Source organism: Callithrix jacchus, chromosome 7 (assembly GCF_049354715.1).
Source record: "Callithrix jacchus isolate 240 chromosome 7, calJac240_pri, whole genome shotgun sequence".
NCBI classification, from domain to species: Eukaryota; Metazoa; Chordata; class Mammalia; order Primates; family Cebidae; genus Callithrix; species Callithrix jacchus.
In genome coordinates this window covers 131,925,499-131,942,094 of record NC_133508.1, presented here as the reverse complement: position 1 = coordinate 131,942,094, position 16,596 = coordinate 131,925,499, and the positions used below count along the sequence as shown (strand labels likewise).

The window sequence follows — 16,596 nt, the reverse complement described above, 5'->3', positions numbered from 1 at the left end:
GGGGAGTTCAAAGAGAGTGGGCCAGATTGCTCTGAAAATCATATTACTAAAACATATTTATTTTTATTAGCTTTTTTGTTTCAAGAGTTATATTCTCATTAGCACCATAGCAAAAATTCACGTTTTATGAATTTCTCCTAGCTTATCATGTGATTCTGGGGTAGTATGCAGGGTTGTGTTCAAAACACATAAACCAACTCAACTCAGTAAACATATATCGAGGCCCTACCATGACAAAATGCTATTCCAGAGACCATGGTGAACAAGCTGTGGCCCTGAACTCAAGGAACTTACTGTCTCTAGAGCTGTGCTGGCCAATAAGTAGCCAGTAGCCACGTGGGGCTATTTAAATTTGAATTAATTAAAATTAAAAATACAATGCCTCAGATGCACTCGCCACATTTCAAGTGCTCAATAGATATTTGTGGTTTCTGCCTTCCATATTGAACAGGGCAGATATAGAACAATTCCATCACTGCAGAAAATTCTACTGAACAGTGCTGCTTTGGGGCAGAAGATCTTCTTGTTCAGGAATGTTACACCCCGGTCTGTTTCTAGAGTGTGGCTTACCCTCAGAGTAATGAGAGGTCAGCAGAGGCTGAGCAGGGCAGCAGGTTCAGCACTGAAGACATGGATGCAGGCTCTGCTTCTCACCTACACTGACCTTGGGCAAAGCTCTTTGCTCCCCTGATCCCAGTTTCTTCACCAGCAAAGCAAGAACATCAGACCACAAGACCTCTAGGGCTCTGTCCAAATGCCCCATGACTGAGGGAACTGGTAGAACATTCTATGTGTGTGTCACAACATGAAGTGCAAAGACTTTCATCTCCCCAGATAATTTTTTTTCATTTTTGAAATTAAATTTCAATTCACTCTAACTGCCAATACTAAAATTCTCTATGTGCAGTTCTAAACTTGACAAACCAATAAAATTAAATTATTTTATTATTTATCTTTGTAGAACATTGAGGTCTCCCTAAAGCAAATTTAAATGCACATTTAAAAAATGTACTCTAGCAGTTCAGTTCAGAAGCCCCCTGGCCCACGCATCACACTTGTCAATCCTTTGTCCTTGAGCAGTGTGGTTGGGTGGGTTAACTACTGACAAACACTGGGTGCCAGGCCCTGGTCAGGGACTATGCTAACAGCCTGCATATTAGATCCCACCTACCCCCGCTCCCAAACACACAAGCTATTTCTCAAATAGCAAACCTTACATTATTTCTGCCCAGAAGAAACAAATGTTTATTGAGAACCTTTGGGGTGTGACCTATTTAAATCCTACTTCTCATTGAAGGACTGGTCAATGTTAGGCTGGGCAATGCCTGTTTGTGAGAGAATCACTCCCTACAGAAAATTCTCCATTTCCCTTAACTCTATGGTGGGTGACTACACATACTGGTATAGTTCCTTTTAAGATAATTATTAATATCTCAATAGCATGGTGTCTTTTAAGCCTGGGCCCTTTAGAATTTTTCATGTACCTGTGTTCCTCTGCCTATATCAGCTGGAACCCTAATAGTTTTCTTCCTTTTAATCTAGAAGACTGAGAACATTGCATGTTTCCGCCCCCAGGGCATGGAGGCTGGGGTGGACAGTTTAGTTCAGGAGGCCGAAGAAGTGTGGCTGCGCAGCCCTTGTTCAAACACAGCCTCTGAATTGCCTGAGGCACAGGTGGGACTTGGAAGTGAGGGGGTCTTTGGTGAATGAATTGGGTTTGCCTGCTTCTTCCCAGTGCAGTGGCGCTTGGTTCTGTGGTCAGGTCCTTATATCCTGTCTGCCTTTCTTGTTTCTTTATTTCTCTGGTAATAATTGTGGAATCAAATGAATTGGGGTTTGATACCGACTCTTAGCACCCTGGGGGGAGTCACTTAGCCTCCTTGAACCTAAGTTCCTGGGCTGCCAAGTGAGGATAAGTAGTAATTGCTGTTCTGCCTACTTGACAACAGTTGTGAAGGTGCTGAGTGCCAGGCTGTGGATCCAGCCTTTCCCATGGCTCCTGTGTGGCAGGAAGAACTCTGGGCCTGCAGGTGAAATGGGGGAGGGAGTCCTAGCTCTGCCACTGTCTCCCTGTGTGACCTCAGGCAAGTCTCCCCGAAAAAATAAGATATTTTATAAAGCTCAGTTTCCTCTTCAGTAAAATGAGATTCCAGGTAACTTACAGACTGTGGGGATGAATCTGTTCCTTAAAGCCTGTGGTACATCAACAGCCCAGTCTTCCTGCTTGCTTTCCCCCTTCTCCACTACCAGTGATCATAGTCTGATCCCACAGATCATATCCCTGCTTAAAACCTAACATTAGCTCCTATGGCTCTTTAGGGCTTGCCCAGAACTTCCCTGCTGGAGCACTGAAAGCCCCATGTGCAGGGAAACCCTACATTGGTCGTTCACACTACTGAGTCCCACAGGGCAAATCATCTGGTCCCACCCTCCTTTCTAGTGCTGCTCTCACACTCCCCTCCCTTCACTCTATGCTCCCTTCTGTGCCTTGCAATTACCTGGAGAGCTTTTGACAAGATATGGATGCCCTGGCCCTGCCTCTTGAGATTCTAATTTAATTGTTTGCGGTGGGGTCTGACATGGTATCTTTTAAAGCTCACCAGTGGTTCTAAAGCACAGCCACAGATGGGGACCATTACTGTGGTTCCCAGACACCCATGTGCTGTTCCCTGTGCCTGAGTTGACCTTTCCCCCACTTTCCTCTCCAGCTAATTTCTGCTTATCCTCCTACTCAGGAGGCTCTTTCTCCAGGCAGCCTTCCCTGACCCCTCCAGGAAGACTTAGCTGCATCCCTCCACTGGGCTTCCCCAGTACACTGGGCTTGCTTTCATCAGAACCTGCTCCTTCCACATTATAATTGTTGGCTTACTCCAATCCTCTTCCTCATTAGCTCTCAAGTTGCTTTCAGAAAGAGATTTTTATCTTTCCTTCTTATATTCCTAGAGTCGACCAGGCTCTGGCACATTGCAGACTCTCAGTATGCATTCAGGGAACAACTTAATCAAGACAAGACCATCTGACCTCTTGAGAGTTACATTCTAAGAAAGAGATGTCAGCACCAATAGCCCTTGCAATGATAGAAACAAGAGGTTAAAGAAAAGAATAATAAAAACAGATGCATGTAACAATATATGTGCTTTAACCAATCTATACAAGTGGACAACCCTCATATTCAAATTTTTTAACATTCTTAGTTCTGCTCTTTTGTGGGTAATGGTTTTTTTCCTCTTCCAGGAGAAGAAAAGAGGCATATTACAGAAATTCTTCCTCCCCTGGCATTACTTGTCACAGAATTGTAATTGGAAGTTATTTCCCTGACAAGTCATTTTGGTTGTCGGTTATTTTCTCTCTTCCTCCTTGCTCTTCCCTCAGCTGGCCATCTGTGTGTTTGGTGAGAGTCAGAAAGGTTCATTGCTAGGAATGTTTCTCTCTCTCTTTAAAGCTCTTTAATCGTCAGGGTTCTGATCTTCAAAGCAGCCTGTAGCCAACATGACCCCACTCCCTTGCCTCCCCATGCTGGGGAGTAAAAGCCTGGAGTATTTTTGTCATTTTGAGGACTTGCGTATTTGGACAGCCGTGGACATCTGGAAAGTGTGGTTCTCATTAGCTCTACAGGGATAAGCATGTCAGCGTTTCCAAGCTCTCTTGTACCCTTACAACTGGACACATTGAAAAATTAACACCAGAGTTAAGCAAACATTAAGTTTATAGGCCTCCTTGCATTTGACCATTTCCTGGGGCAGCAGCCCTTATCCTCTGCCTTTTTGTGTGTACAGTTGAGTGTTTGCTGTTGTTGCTCCTCAAACTCTTTCAACTTTGTGACTATCTGCAGTGCTTGGTCCTGGATAAGTTTGAAAACTACGATGATGAAACTCAGCTCACCCAACGTGCTCTGTCTCTGCTGGAGGAAAACAGGTTCTGGGCCGGAGTAGTATTCCCTGACATGTATCCCTGGACCAGCTCCCTACCACCCCATGTGAAGTACAAGATCCGAATGGACATAGATGTGGTGGAGAAAACCAATAAGATTAAAGACAGGTGATGTTTCAGGAAGGGCTTGCTGGGCTTCTCCAAAGTCAGTGGGAAGTTATATTTGGTAGAGAGAAAGGGATTGAGACTGTTACTCGGCTTATATATCAACAAAATTAACTTAAATAAGAAAAAAGATCATTTAAAAAGCTCAACAAAGAGTCCTTGGATGAAAGCAATTACCGAGTCATGTTGTGGCTAATATTCAAAACCGAGATTTAAACTGAGGACTAGGAAATAGAATCTGATCCTTTGGAAACTTTCAGGAGAAGGGTTTTAAGAGAATGAGTTCTGAGTCACCCTGTGGTTGGGAAGGTGTGAGGAAGCTGTCCGAGCCCCTTTGTCCCTCTGTGTCTTCTCAGGTACTGGGATTCTGGTCCCAGAGCTGATCCTGTGGAAGATTTCCGGTACATCTGGGGCGGGTTTGCCTATCTGCAGGACATGGTTGAACAGGGGATCACAAGGAGCCAGGTGCAGGCTGAGGCTCCAGTTGGAATCTACCTCCAGCAGATGCCCTACCCCTGCTTCGTGGATGATTCGTGAGTCCGAAGTTCCCGATCCTCCTCCATGACATGCTAACTGGGGTGCTGGGGTAGGCTGGGGTGGGCTGGGGGTGCTCCTAAGACTTCAGTGTCTTTGTAAACAGCCCCAGGGACCAGAGCCAAATTAGAGAGTATGGAGCTCTGACTAAGGAACCTGCTTCTCCCAAGCTCCAGTCAGGCACAGATGAATCACTGCAGTGGTGTGAGAGGAAAAAGAGTTGGTGTAGCTAGAAAAGGGAAGGGGAAAATTAAAGCAAGGGAAGTGAGGCTAGGGGAGAGGACAAATTTCCCACTATGTAGTACGTTTGGTATGTGGAAGGTTTCTGGTCAGAATGTTTGCCCAATGATTGCCACATTAGCCTTCATTTTGGACTCTGCATGGCCAGTAGGTGTGGTTCCTCAGAGTCCTGGAATAATGCAGCCCCTTCCCTAACATTTCTGTGATGTTAATGACAAGGTAGAAAAATGTGTTAGATAAGCTCAGGCTCTGCCTCCCTGGCCACCCCCATCCCAGGCCCATATATCTGTTGACCAGGAGCAAGCCAAGTAAGCAAGCTGCTGTTTCACTGAACATGGCTTTGGGGGATGGTAGAGAAAGGTCCGGCATAGAGGGTTGAGAAGGATCATTTGTCATTACAGATGAGTCAGACACACCACCAGGACAGCAATAGAGACCTACAATTGAGTTCACCTAAAACCCAGTGTGAACACAGGAAACCCTCTTTTAATAACTGTCCAATGGGTTTTCCAGCCTCAGCTCTACAGAAAACTTGAGATAACAGTGGCCAGTGTGCAGTTAGTTTGAGTTTGGACAATAGGCAGAGCTGGGAAATGGAGCCAGGGGCAAAAGCCCAGGTCCACTTTAGGATCAGAATGGGAGTGGTTGGTGGGGAAGTGAGGTGGGTGTGGGGAGGCAATAGAGATCTGGGTCTTTTGGTGTGGGAGAGTCCTCTGGTGGCCAGTCCCAGAAGTGCATGCTTTACGAATGTATGCCTTTCTCCCTAGGGCCATCTTGAGTGAAATCCTCCCACGCAGGAATTGGGCCTGCCCAATGACAACACACAACAGTTTTCAATAGATAATAATCCCAAGGGCTTTACTAGCACATGAAACACAGGGAAAACATATGTAAAGTTCACAGGAAAGTCATTCCAGTATATCAAATCTATCCTGTTTGAAGAGGGGGCTATACCAGGGCCTGCTCCACCTGTGCATGGCTGGTGGTGGAGCCAGTGGCTGTTGGATAACTGATTTATTGATGGATCATTTGCCTTCTGAAAGTGCTAAACTGATTAGTTATTTTGTGCCTCTTTTTGCATAACTAGGGTTTGAACTTCCAGGGCAGACTGTACTGGGGTGACAGACCCCCTTGGGGAGCCAAATTATTGATCTTACAGCTACCACTTGTCCTTGTCAGTGCTCTACCCTCTTGAGTTTCAGTGTCAGCATGTAGCTGTCTACTCTAATTCCATCCACATCATCAAGTCCACAGTCTTTTCCTTGCAAGGCTTTACGGGGAAGACCTATGACATAGAGTATGTAACTTTATTGACACATTTTACTCGCAGAGCATTCACCTGGGCTAACCAGAAAGCCAACACTCTGCTATAAAGAAAAAATAATGCTTCAGGACTAACGTGGAATGTATTAAAAGATTCCAGCCCATTGAATGTCCAGGGGAGGGTTTCCTGTTTTCCTTTCCCTCCATCTGGGCTTTGTTCTCAACACATTCATTCAACAAACATTTATTCTGCCTCTACCAGGTACAGAGCTCTCTACTATTCTGCTTCTCTCCTCTTGCTTTAGTTTTATGATCATCCTGAACCGCTGTTTCCCTATCTTCATGGTGCTGGCATGGATCTACTCTGTCTCTATGACTGTCAAGAGTATCGTCTTGGAGAAGGAGTTGAGACTGAAAGAGAACTTGAAAAATCAGGGTGTCTCCAATGCAGTGATTTGGTGTACCTGGTTCCTGGACAGCTTCTCTATCATGTCAATGAGCATCTTTCTCCTGACGATATTCATCATGGTAAGCAAAATGGAGAAGGCCCAGAAAATCTTAAATACTTTGATTCGTCTCCCCTTTCCTCCTGTTAATGTGCCTGGATTAGTCATCTGATCACCAAGGAGAACATGACTTCTAGCTTCCCAGCCCTTCCTTTTAGTCAAGGTGGAAGATACTCAGAGAGGCAAAATCTCCCCGAGAAGCCACTGAATTACCACATCCTCCCATCTCCCACTTCCTGCTTAGGGGTCCATGGTCCACACAGACTTTCCAGTCCCATTCTACGACTATCTGGAGATGCTGCTATTAGCAGAGCCCTGCACAGGGTGATAGTGTATTCAAAGTTGTCTTCTCTTTCCAATACAAAAGAAATCAGTGAGTGTTTTCCTAGGCTTACCATTTTAACAACTGGCTAGAGTTGAAATAGGGAAAGCCTTTTCAGTGTTAATAAGGGAGGATATCTGGATTATTTACTAATCACCGTCATGGTCACCTCATACATGGCTTCACCAAAAAAATTTCTGCTGCCTGAAAAATCTCTAAGATCTCTCTCTTTTATAGGATAGAATTTGGAGCCCATCTTTCCTCAGTGATAAGGAGTTTTTATAGCCACAGGCAGCATCTATTGGTCCATCCTCTGCAAATTTGCAACTCCTTTGAGAGCTAGACTTGGAAATGAAACACTATTTTACAATACGCTGCTATCCTTCATTTTTAGCTCTTCAACCACAGATGATTTTTTTAATAGGTAAATAATAAGGATATAAATTTGGGTGTTTTTAATATTTTACTGGATGGAATTTGGTATATATATATATTTTTTTTGAGTCAGAGTTTTGCTCTTGTTACCCAGGCTGGTGTGCAATGGCGCAATCTCAGCTCACCACAACCTCTCACCGCAACCTCCGCCTCCTGGGTTCAGGCAATTCTCCTGCCTCAGCCTCCTGAGTAGCTGGGATTACAGGCATGCACCACCATGCCCAGCTAATTTTTTATATTTTTAGTAGAGACGGGGTTTCACCAAGTTGACCATGATGGTCTTGATCTCTTGACCTCGTGATCCACCCGCCTCGGCCTCCCGAAGTGCTGGGATTACAGGCTTGAGCCACTGCACCCGGCCTAATTTGGTATACTTTTTAGACTTCAGGCTTTGCAGGCTCCTGCTATGGACTGATGAGGCTTGTTCTACTTCTTCCCCATCATCATATGAAGTGCTGCGCTGCACTAGGCAGTGTGTGTGGAGACAACAGACTGGCTGAGTGTCTCCCATCCCATGCTGGCCCATATCTGGTGCCCACCTGATCCACGAATGTTCCATCAAGTCCTGTTCAAACAACACGTCTCCAGTTAAGCCAAATCTTGCCCTTTCTTCTTACAGTAAAATGTACTAAATCTGAAGGTTTTGTCTTGTTAGTGTTGCTCTGTGATCCAGTGATCTGTGGGCTTCGTTAAGCCCTGTGGTAGAGCCCTAGCAAAACAAATGCTAAGGTAGAGGTCATTGTGCCCAAATAACCCAACCCTACCTGGATGTGGCTTTACCATTGCAAAGGGTACCAAAGTTCTAAGAGATGAGGGGAGGAGCTGAGCCCCTTGTCTTCCTCTAGGATTCCCTTGTTCTTTCCCATCCCTCAATCTGCTCCTTTCCCCAGTACCAACATGTTTGTGTCCTCAGAATTAAAGGATTAAAAACGTGTAAACATCTGACTAGCAACAGCCATGAGACTGCCTGACTTGTTGATAAGCAGCATTGATATCTACCCTCCTAAGAATGGGCCATTAGGTCTTCAAAGCTTTTATGATGTGAGGTAAGGAACATTCACCGAGTTTCTTGCACAAAAGGGTTTCTCTTTGTAGGAACTAGAACATTGTTCCAGTGATGACAGAAACAGAGCTTTCCACACCAGAATAGGGTTTTCCTTTGAATGACTCTCCCACCTTTCCCTTGTCTCTTCCTCCTTACCTCAACAACACAGGAAAGAAGCTGGAAGCAGGGACAATGGGAAGGTCCCTTTGTTATTCAAGCTATTAGAAACAAAAAGAAAAGTGGCCATCAGAGGAAGCCACAGCTGGTAAAATTGTAGGATCACAGAGTGAGTTACACCTCTGGCTTAAGTCAGTGAAAAGTCCTAGAAGTTTGTGGTCCTAGAAGTTCTGGAAGTTTATGGGACTTTGTTTTGAGCAAGGATAAGAAATTGATTTCAGGCCTGGCACCATGGCTCACACCTGTAATTCCAGCACTTTGGGAGGCCAGGGTGGGTACATCACTTCAGGTCAGGAGTTTGAGACCAGCCTGGACAACATGGCAAAACCCTGCCTCTCCTAAAAATACAAAAATCATCCAGCATGGTGGCACATGCCTGTAGTCCCAGCTACTCAGGAGGCTGAGGCAGGAGAATCTCCTGAACCCAGGAGGTGGAGATTGCAGTGAGCTGAGTTTGCACCACTGCACTTCAGCCTGGGCAACAGAGCAAGACTCTGTCTAAAAAATAAATAAATAAATTATTGATTTCATTCTTCTGAGAACTGCAACGACGACATTAAAGTGCTTCCATTCAAAAGCCACATGTTCAGCCATAGACTTACTTTTATGTAGCTGTGTGTGAGTGATGCACAAAATCAGGAGCTCTGAGTCCTAATTTAGACTTTTATTTAGATTTTCTCAGATTTGGGTTCTAGTTAAGCCTGGGTCTGTTCTGCACAGTCCCCTCCCTTGCCATTTATTTTATCTGTTTTTCAGTCTGTTCTATCGGTACCCACAGTCAGGAGAGCAGAAAGGAGAAATGGTAGCCACAGCAGACAAATGGCATATTTGTTCCACCCAGTGGAACACATGCCCATGACAGTGCTTTCTCTTGTCTATGAGAGGAACCCAGAGCTCCAGGAAACTACTGCCAATTGATCAGAACTCATTTAGGTCATGGACCTATTTGTTCCTTTATGTTCCTGGGAAGAGCACAGGATGATCTCTATGTACTCATTGCCATATTCAGAGAGTAAAGTGCCTCATAGGATGCCTCCAGCAAAGGATAACCAAGAAGGTCTAATACATTTGGCAATCTCAATTTATTCTCTAGTGTACTTGGATAGCATTTCCCTTAGCAAAAGTTGCCAGTTTGGTCCTATTTGCTACATAGCCAAAGTGGTTGTTGATTCACTGGTTAATGTGAAAGCTATGAGGACTGCCTAGGAAATGTATTTGTGTAATATTCATGGATGGGGAGGATCAATCCACTTCCAAGTGATTTGGATTAATTACTGATATTTTCACATGTGTGGTTAGCAAATTTCAGAATGAAAGTACAGATGATGGCCTCGGCAGGCCAGGCCCCAGGCAAGATGTTGAAGCTCCTCTGGAGTCCCCTCCCATCTCCCTCTTTTGTTTCCCATCTACCTGCATTATCTAGGGCCCTGTAGATCCTCCAAGACTCCCTACCCAGGTCTTCCTCCCTTGTCCAAGCCATATTTCTCCATATTACCCTGCTTCTCACCAAGGATTTGCTTACTTAACACATAATAAATACTATTAAAAGAGAAACTTAGGCACATTAAAATGTTAAAGAGTTGATTCCAGCAAACAGTGATTCACGGGAGGCTCCAGATCACACGTGGTTAAGGGCACCACTGAGGGGTGGGGAAGCAAGACAAAATAAAAAACAAACAAAGCAAGTATTTGATTGGTTCAAGTGAAAAGTCCCTGATTAGAGGTTAGTGGGCAGGTTGTGATTAAATTTCTCTAAGTTGGATTTTGGTTTGCTGATGTAGGAACTCAGAATGCTGGGGCTATTTCAACCTAATGGTCTCCGAATTAATGTGTTTTGGCATTACTAATGACTGATAGAAGCCTAATGTGTTACTCCTCCCAGAGAAAATGGCATTGCTAGGAATAAAGGAACTCAGCTCATCGAGTATGCCTTGTAGAAATTTAGGCAGTAACATAGAGAGCCCTCTGGGGCAAAGTGAGAAGGCACCCAGCAGAGGACCAGAGTTACTGACACGTGGCCTCTTGGTTTCAGCATGGAAGAATCCTACATTACAGTGACCCATTCATCCTCTTCCTGTTCTTGTTGGCTTTCTCCACTGCCACCATCATGCTCTGCTTCCTGCTCAGCACCTTCTTCTCCAAGGCCAGCCTGGCAGCAGCCTGTAGTGGCGTCATCTACTTCACCCTCTACCTGCCGCACATCCTGTGCTTCGCCTGGCAGGACCGCATGACCACTGAGCTGAAGAAGGCTGTGGTGAGGCCCTTGGGCTGGCCCCTGTCCTATGACACGTTTCCTCTGAAGGATCTGTAGCAGTCCTCGAAGCCCGGCTTGCCCTCTGAGGAGGTCCAGTTTGACTTTGACATAAGATTGAAAGGTTCATGTAAGGCTAAAAGATACAGGGGCAAAAGTGGGAGCACCCTGAGTGATGGAACAGTGACTCCTCACCACACCTGCTTGATTAGTCTGCCCTGGGACAGCATTAAAAAACCAGTTCAACTCATGGGTCCCTTTGTTTACCCACAAGAGAGAGCCAACAGCCCATTTCACTTAACTTTCTTTCCTACTCTTTGAGATGAATCAGAAGGGAGGGAGTTTGTCCCTTTACTGTCTGACCAAAGAGATGTTTCTATTAACAGTTTTTGTTTTGCTTCAAAAGAACTTAGAGTATTTTTGCAAGTATCTTTAACATGCTCTACCAGAGCATGCAGAAAGAAGAGCAGAAATGAGACTGTCCACTGAGTCAGGCTTGCTGGCCAGGAGAGGACTCCAGAAAGTGACTTATGATTGCCTGAGAAACTTCTTAGTTCACAATTCCCAGACCCAGACAAAGAGCACTGTCTTTTCTCTAATTGTTTTCAAATGGGCCTTTTCCATCCTCTAATCAGCCTCTGGCCCTGGAGGGTGCAGTTCCCCTTGTCGTCCGGAGTCACCCTGTCTCGGTTCTGTAGAGTCAAGAAGGAACAACCACATGCCCTCACTGGGGAAAGACAGAAAGTCTGACCTGTCCTCACGACTCACACTTACTAGGCTTCAGAGGTGTCAAGGCATCTGCCTTTCATTTCTGAGGTTAAATAAGACATCAATTGCTGCCATTTATAGCACCCTGTTTTCTAAAATGATCACAATGGATTAGTGGCAAGAAATCCTTATGATTCAGCCTGTGGGCAGAGCCGGGCTATTTTGGTAATCCTTGGGTAGGCAGATGGAACTTTGAGGCCATCTTCTTAGATGTATAGATCCACTAGGAAGCTGTAGGTCTGGCAACTGTGGACTAGGGCTGGGCTGAGAATTGTTTCATGTTTTTCGTTAATGTATAGTTAGAGAATCTCTTGTTTGCAGAGACACTCTAAACTCCCCCTAGCCATCTATAGAAAGACTCCTTTGGCCTCTCCTGAGGTGGCCTTATACTGGGACACAGTGGGGACCCTCTTTTGGCCATCCCCTCTATCTTGAGGGCATCTGGGTGCTGTTGCATTGGATAAAAGGCACTGCTCATTTTCTGTGCCCTCTCTGCATCACTACAGAGCCTGCTGTCTCCAGTGGCATTTGGGTTTGGCACCGAGTACCTGGTTCGCTTTGAAGAGCAAGGTCTGGGGCTGCAGTGGAGCAACATTGGGAACAGTCCCACGGAAGGGGATGAATTCAGCTTCCTGCTGTCCATGCAGATGATGCTCCTTGATGCTGCTATCTACGGCTTACTTGCTTGGTACCTTGACCAGGTCTTTCCAGGTAAGCATCCCTTTCTTTAGGGTAAAGATAATTGAGTTCTTCAGATCCCCAGCCCTCTCCATTCATCTAGTTTAAATATCATCGCTTCTAAAGCTCTTTGTCAGAACCAGCATTTGAAGTTTAAATGTAGAAGTCAAAAATCCACCAGCAAATCCTACTGGCTCTATTTGGGAAATAAATCCAAAATCAGATCTCTTATTACCACCTCCACCACAACCTTCCCAATCCCAGCCTCCTCCTTTCACTATCAACTCACACCAGTTCGTTCTCCACGCTGTATACAGTGAGATCCTTTCAGAATCGAGTTTATATGGTATCAGCCCTCTCTGTCAAATGCCTCCACTGGCTTTTCCTCTCATTCAAAGTAAAACCCAGTGTCCCAACTCTGGCCTCCAAGATGCTCCATTATCTGGCCTCCAACTCTCTTCCTCATCTCACGATTTTCCCTTCTCCCCCCGTGTTCCTCTGCTCTAGCCATGTTGGCGTCCTTACTGTTTAACACACCAAGTGGTTTCCTCTTCAGGGCCTTTCCACCTGCTGTTCTCATGCCAGGAGCACATTTCTCCCCCAACCTCAACCGGCCCCTCATATCTGCAGACTTGCTTCCTTACTTTGTTTAGGTCTCTGTTCAAATGTCACATTCTCACAGGGATCTTTCCAGACTAAAGATATTTACATATCTATAGCTCTGTAAACAACATTCCTTCAGGGTTCCTGTCCCCTAGCCCTACTTTATTTTGGGGAACATTCTTCACCATCTAATAGATGATGTATCTTATGCATGTATTTACTGACTCTCTGCCCTTAGTAGAATATGAGCTGTGAGAGCAGGTACGTGGCCTATTTTGTTAACTGTGACAGTCCCAGTGCCCAGAATAGTTCCTGACCTTTGGTGGGCACTGAATAAATACCTAATTAATCGGTAGCATGGAAAATCAGCTCCTAAAATTTGGCTGTTTTCACAGTCTTATATTTACTTTGTAGAAAATAAAATTTTCCTTTAAATTAGTGTTTTCTGGTAGCTAAAGATGCCCCATCTCCATCTGAGTGGTCTCCAAGTCAATTGATAGCCTTCTTGTGCTGTGGCAGCCATGCCTGGCTCTTGATGCTGTAGCTAAGAGCAGGCAGGGGATGGTGAGGCTGGTCCAGTCCATGGGGAGGGAAAAACTCACAGCTCTCAGATCATCTCAGGACAGACTTTGTTGGCAGAAATATGTAGGCAGCCACCCTGAATAGGAGGGAGACGTCTAGGCTGGGTCAGGAGGCCTGGGTTTGCCTCCTAGTGGCATTGGTGCATTTGTATACTAGGGCTGCCATAACAAAGTACCACTAACTGGGCAGCTGAGACAACAGCCATTTATATCTCACAGCTCTGAAGCCTGGAAGTTCAAAATCAAGATGTTGGCAGGGCCATGCTCCCTCTGAAACCTGGAGTTGCTCGGGCACTCCTTAGCTTGTAGATGCGTCCCTCTGATCCTCTGTGTGCACGTGGTATTCTCCCTGTCTTACATGGCCATCTTATAAAGACATCAGCTGGGTTGGATTATGGGCCCACCCCGCTCCCATGTGACCTCATCTCAACCAGGCACATTGGCAGTGACCCTATTCCTAAACAAAGCCACATTATGAGGTACCTGGGGTTAGCATTCTGGTGTCTTTTTTCTTGACATCACTTCTGACACCAAATGTTTTGGTTTTTTGCTGTTGTTGCTGTTTTTAACACCAACTAATTCTCCTATGTTAATGGGTTGTCCACAAATTTAATTCTGACACCATCCAGAAGTCACACAGACTCCACAGGTTCAATCCTACAAGACTGGCCCCTCTTCCGATGCCAGCTGGAAATGTGGTGCCCAGGCTACCCACACTTTTGCCAAAGTGCTGTACTTACAATCACAGCTTTATAATGAAGGATATAGCTCAGGAACAGCCGTATGGAACAGAAGCACAGGGCACAGTATGGGGTTGGGGGCAGAGCTTTTATGCTCTCTCTAGACACACCACCCTCCTAGCACCTCAAAGTGTTCAGCAACCCAGAGGCTCTTCAAATCTTGTTGTTCGAGAGTTTTTATAACCCCACCTCTAGCACCCTACTCCCCCACTGGAGGTTGAGGGTTGGGACTGAAAGTTCCATCCTTCACATGTGTGGTCTTTCTGGTGACCAGTCCCCAGAAACTGAAGCTATCTTGGGGCTCTACCCTGAGTCGCATCATTAGCATAAACTCAGATGTGGTGGAGGAAGGTGCTCATTATGAATAAAAAAAGACACTCCTTTCTGCCAGGAAATTGCAAGGGTTCTAGGAGATCTGTGCCCTACACAGAAACTGGGGACAAAGACCAAGTATATTTGTATTATGCCACAGACCTAACATTTTGGAAGGAGACCAAATTCAACCCATGACAGTGACTTTGAACAAGACACTTGAACTTAGTCCATTTTTTCTATCCTACTAGACTACTAAACTGATAGAAAGAGATATAATAGATGAAAATTAGTTGATTAAAACAGAAATTTGTGCATAATTCAAAAGTTTTATTTTCGCCAAGCCAAAGTTTTCATTTATTTAACAGCTATTACTGAGCAGCCCCTGTGTGTAAGGCTCAGCAGGTCCAGGTTCTGGGAATAGAGTGGTGGAGATAAAGATCCGGACCTGCCCAGAGGAATACACAGTTCAGTGGCAGCGAAGCTGGTGAAACACATGGCAACTTTTTTAAAAAGCTGAGACCATGATTTTACAAAATCAACATTTTGTAGGCAACATAACTTTCTAAGAGAACTGGACTAGAAATTTGCAAGTCTTTTTCTTGAAACCCTGATGGATCCAGTAGAATGAGGGGTGGGGATATAGGGTTAAAAATAGTGACATTAGAATTCGATTACATGTGTTGGAATTCTTACATTTCTGTTTAACTATCTGTGACCAGGGGCAGATGGCTCAAGCTCAGTGGGCCTTGGTTTCCTTTCTCACAAGAATAATAATATTACCTACCTCCTAGGGTTGTTTTGAGGTTTAAATTATTTAACACATGGAAAGTACTCACAGCAATGCCTGCCACAGAAAGAATATCCAGTTCATGTTAGTGATGATCACCATTATTGTTATCTGACTCCTGGTAAAGGACATAATTTAATTCTGTTGTGAAATGTTTTCTTGGAAAAGTGATGTCAACCAAGATTATTGGTCTTACTGTTGCTTATAACACCCCAAAAACATGACCGTGTAGATAAAAATATGTTGGAAGGAGTAGTCTTTCTGTGAAAATCCATGTAATGATAACTATAAATATCTATGGTTACAATTTGAGGTTCAGGTAGATAAATTCTGGATCTTATAGGACTGCAGACTACTTAGACCTTGTCTGTTTATTTGTCTCTATCTTTAGGAGACTATGGAACCCCGCTTCCTTGGTACTTTCTTGTGCAAGAGTCATATTGGCTTGGCAGCGAAGGTGAGTTCTTTAAAAATTAAAACACAAATCTTAATGTTTGAAATCAGCTCCTTGGTCTCTGTGCAGGATGTGTATGGGTCACAGATGCAGCCCTCTATGTAAAGGGTGTGATTCCTGATGAGTCAGCTTCCTCCTGGGGACTCTGCCCCTCAGTGGGCATTGCATTATCTGGGAGCCCACCTTTCATGAGTCGCTGGGCCTGCACGAATGGCTGATCATGGATGAAGCCCTGTGTTCTGTACGCCTTGTCCAGTGAACTAAATCTCCCTATTTAAAAAAGACCAAACCACTTCAGGGTTCAAAGAACTTGTGCCACTTTTCAGTATAAAGCAGAAATCCAGGGAATCATGAAGGAACCTTTGCATTCATCTCCCACTGCCTTCCTGTCTTTTTATTCCTCTCCATCTTTTCAAAATATAAATTAGTTTATTCTCCCAAGATGAAGACTCCTCCTGGGGCTGGAGCAGAGCTGTTGATCTTCAAGGCAATACCTCAGACTCTCCTGGTGTTGATCTTTCTTGAGGTTGGGGAAGAAGGCTGAAAGGACATTTGCCCACAACACATCTTAGGTAAAAGGCATCTTTACCACTGAACCAAGCAGGAGGCCTAGCTAGAGAAAGTTTTAGAAGTGGGGAGAAGCACCTCTTTTGTGAGGTCTGAGAAAGCAAAGAAATTCCAGAATGTGAGCAGGGGACTCTGCTAGAGCTGGGAGACTCTGCAAGCAAAGGAAGTACTTTCCCATTTGTTTGTTGCTCACCTACCTGTTCTTTACTTTATATGATTGGGCCTGGGCCAGGACTTATCCTGTAAGCACTGAGATAGATGTTTGTTTTCTCTAGGGGATTAGTCTAGGGCCTTT

The 16,596-nt window shown here is 44.8% G+C and overlaps 1 protein-coding gene across 6 annotated transcripts in view; it reads left to right on the top strand.

The window, feature by feature from the left end:
• The window catches only part of ABCA4 (ATP binding cassette subfamily A member 4), a 129,895-nt gene that overhangs the window by 55,081 nt on the left and 58,218 nt on the right, over positions 1-16,596 (top strand). For all 6 annotated transcript variants that reach the window (XM_009001737.5, XM_054236561.2, XM_035252196.3 and 3 more), the window contains 6 exons: positions 3,833-4,038; positions 4,392-4,568; positions 6,378-6,600; positions 10,590-10,811; positions 12,083-12,287; positions 15,672-15,737. In XM_009001737.5, the coding sequence (XP_008999985.3) occupies positions 3,833-4,038; positions 4,392-4,568; positions 6,378-6,600; positions 10,590-10,811; positions 12,083-12,287; positions 15,672-15,737 (1,099 nt within the window). The remainder of the gene's footprint in view (positions 1-3,832; positions 4,039-4,391; positions 4,569-6,377; positions 6,601-10,589; positions 10,812-12,082; positions 12,288-15,671; positions 15,738-16,596) is intronic.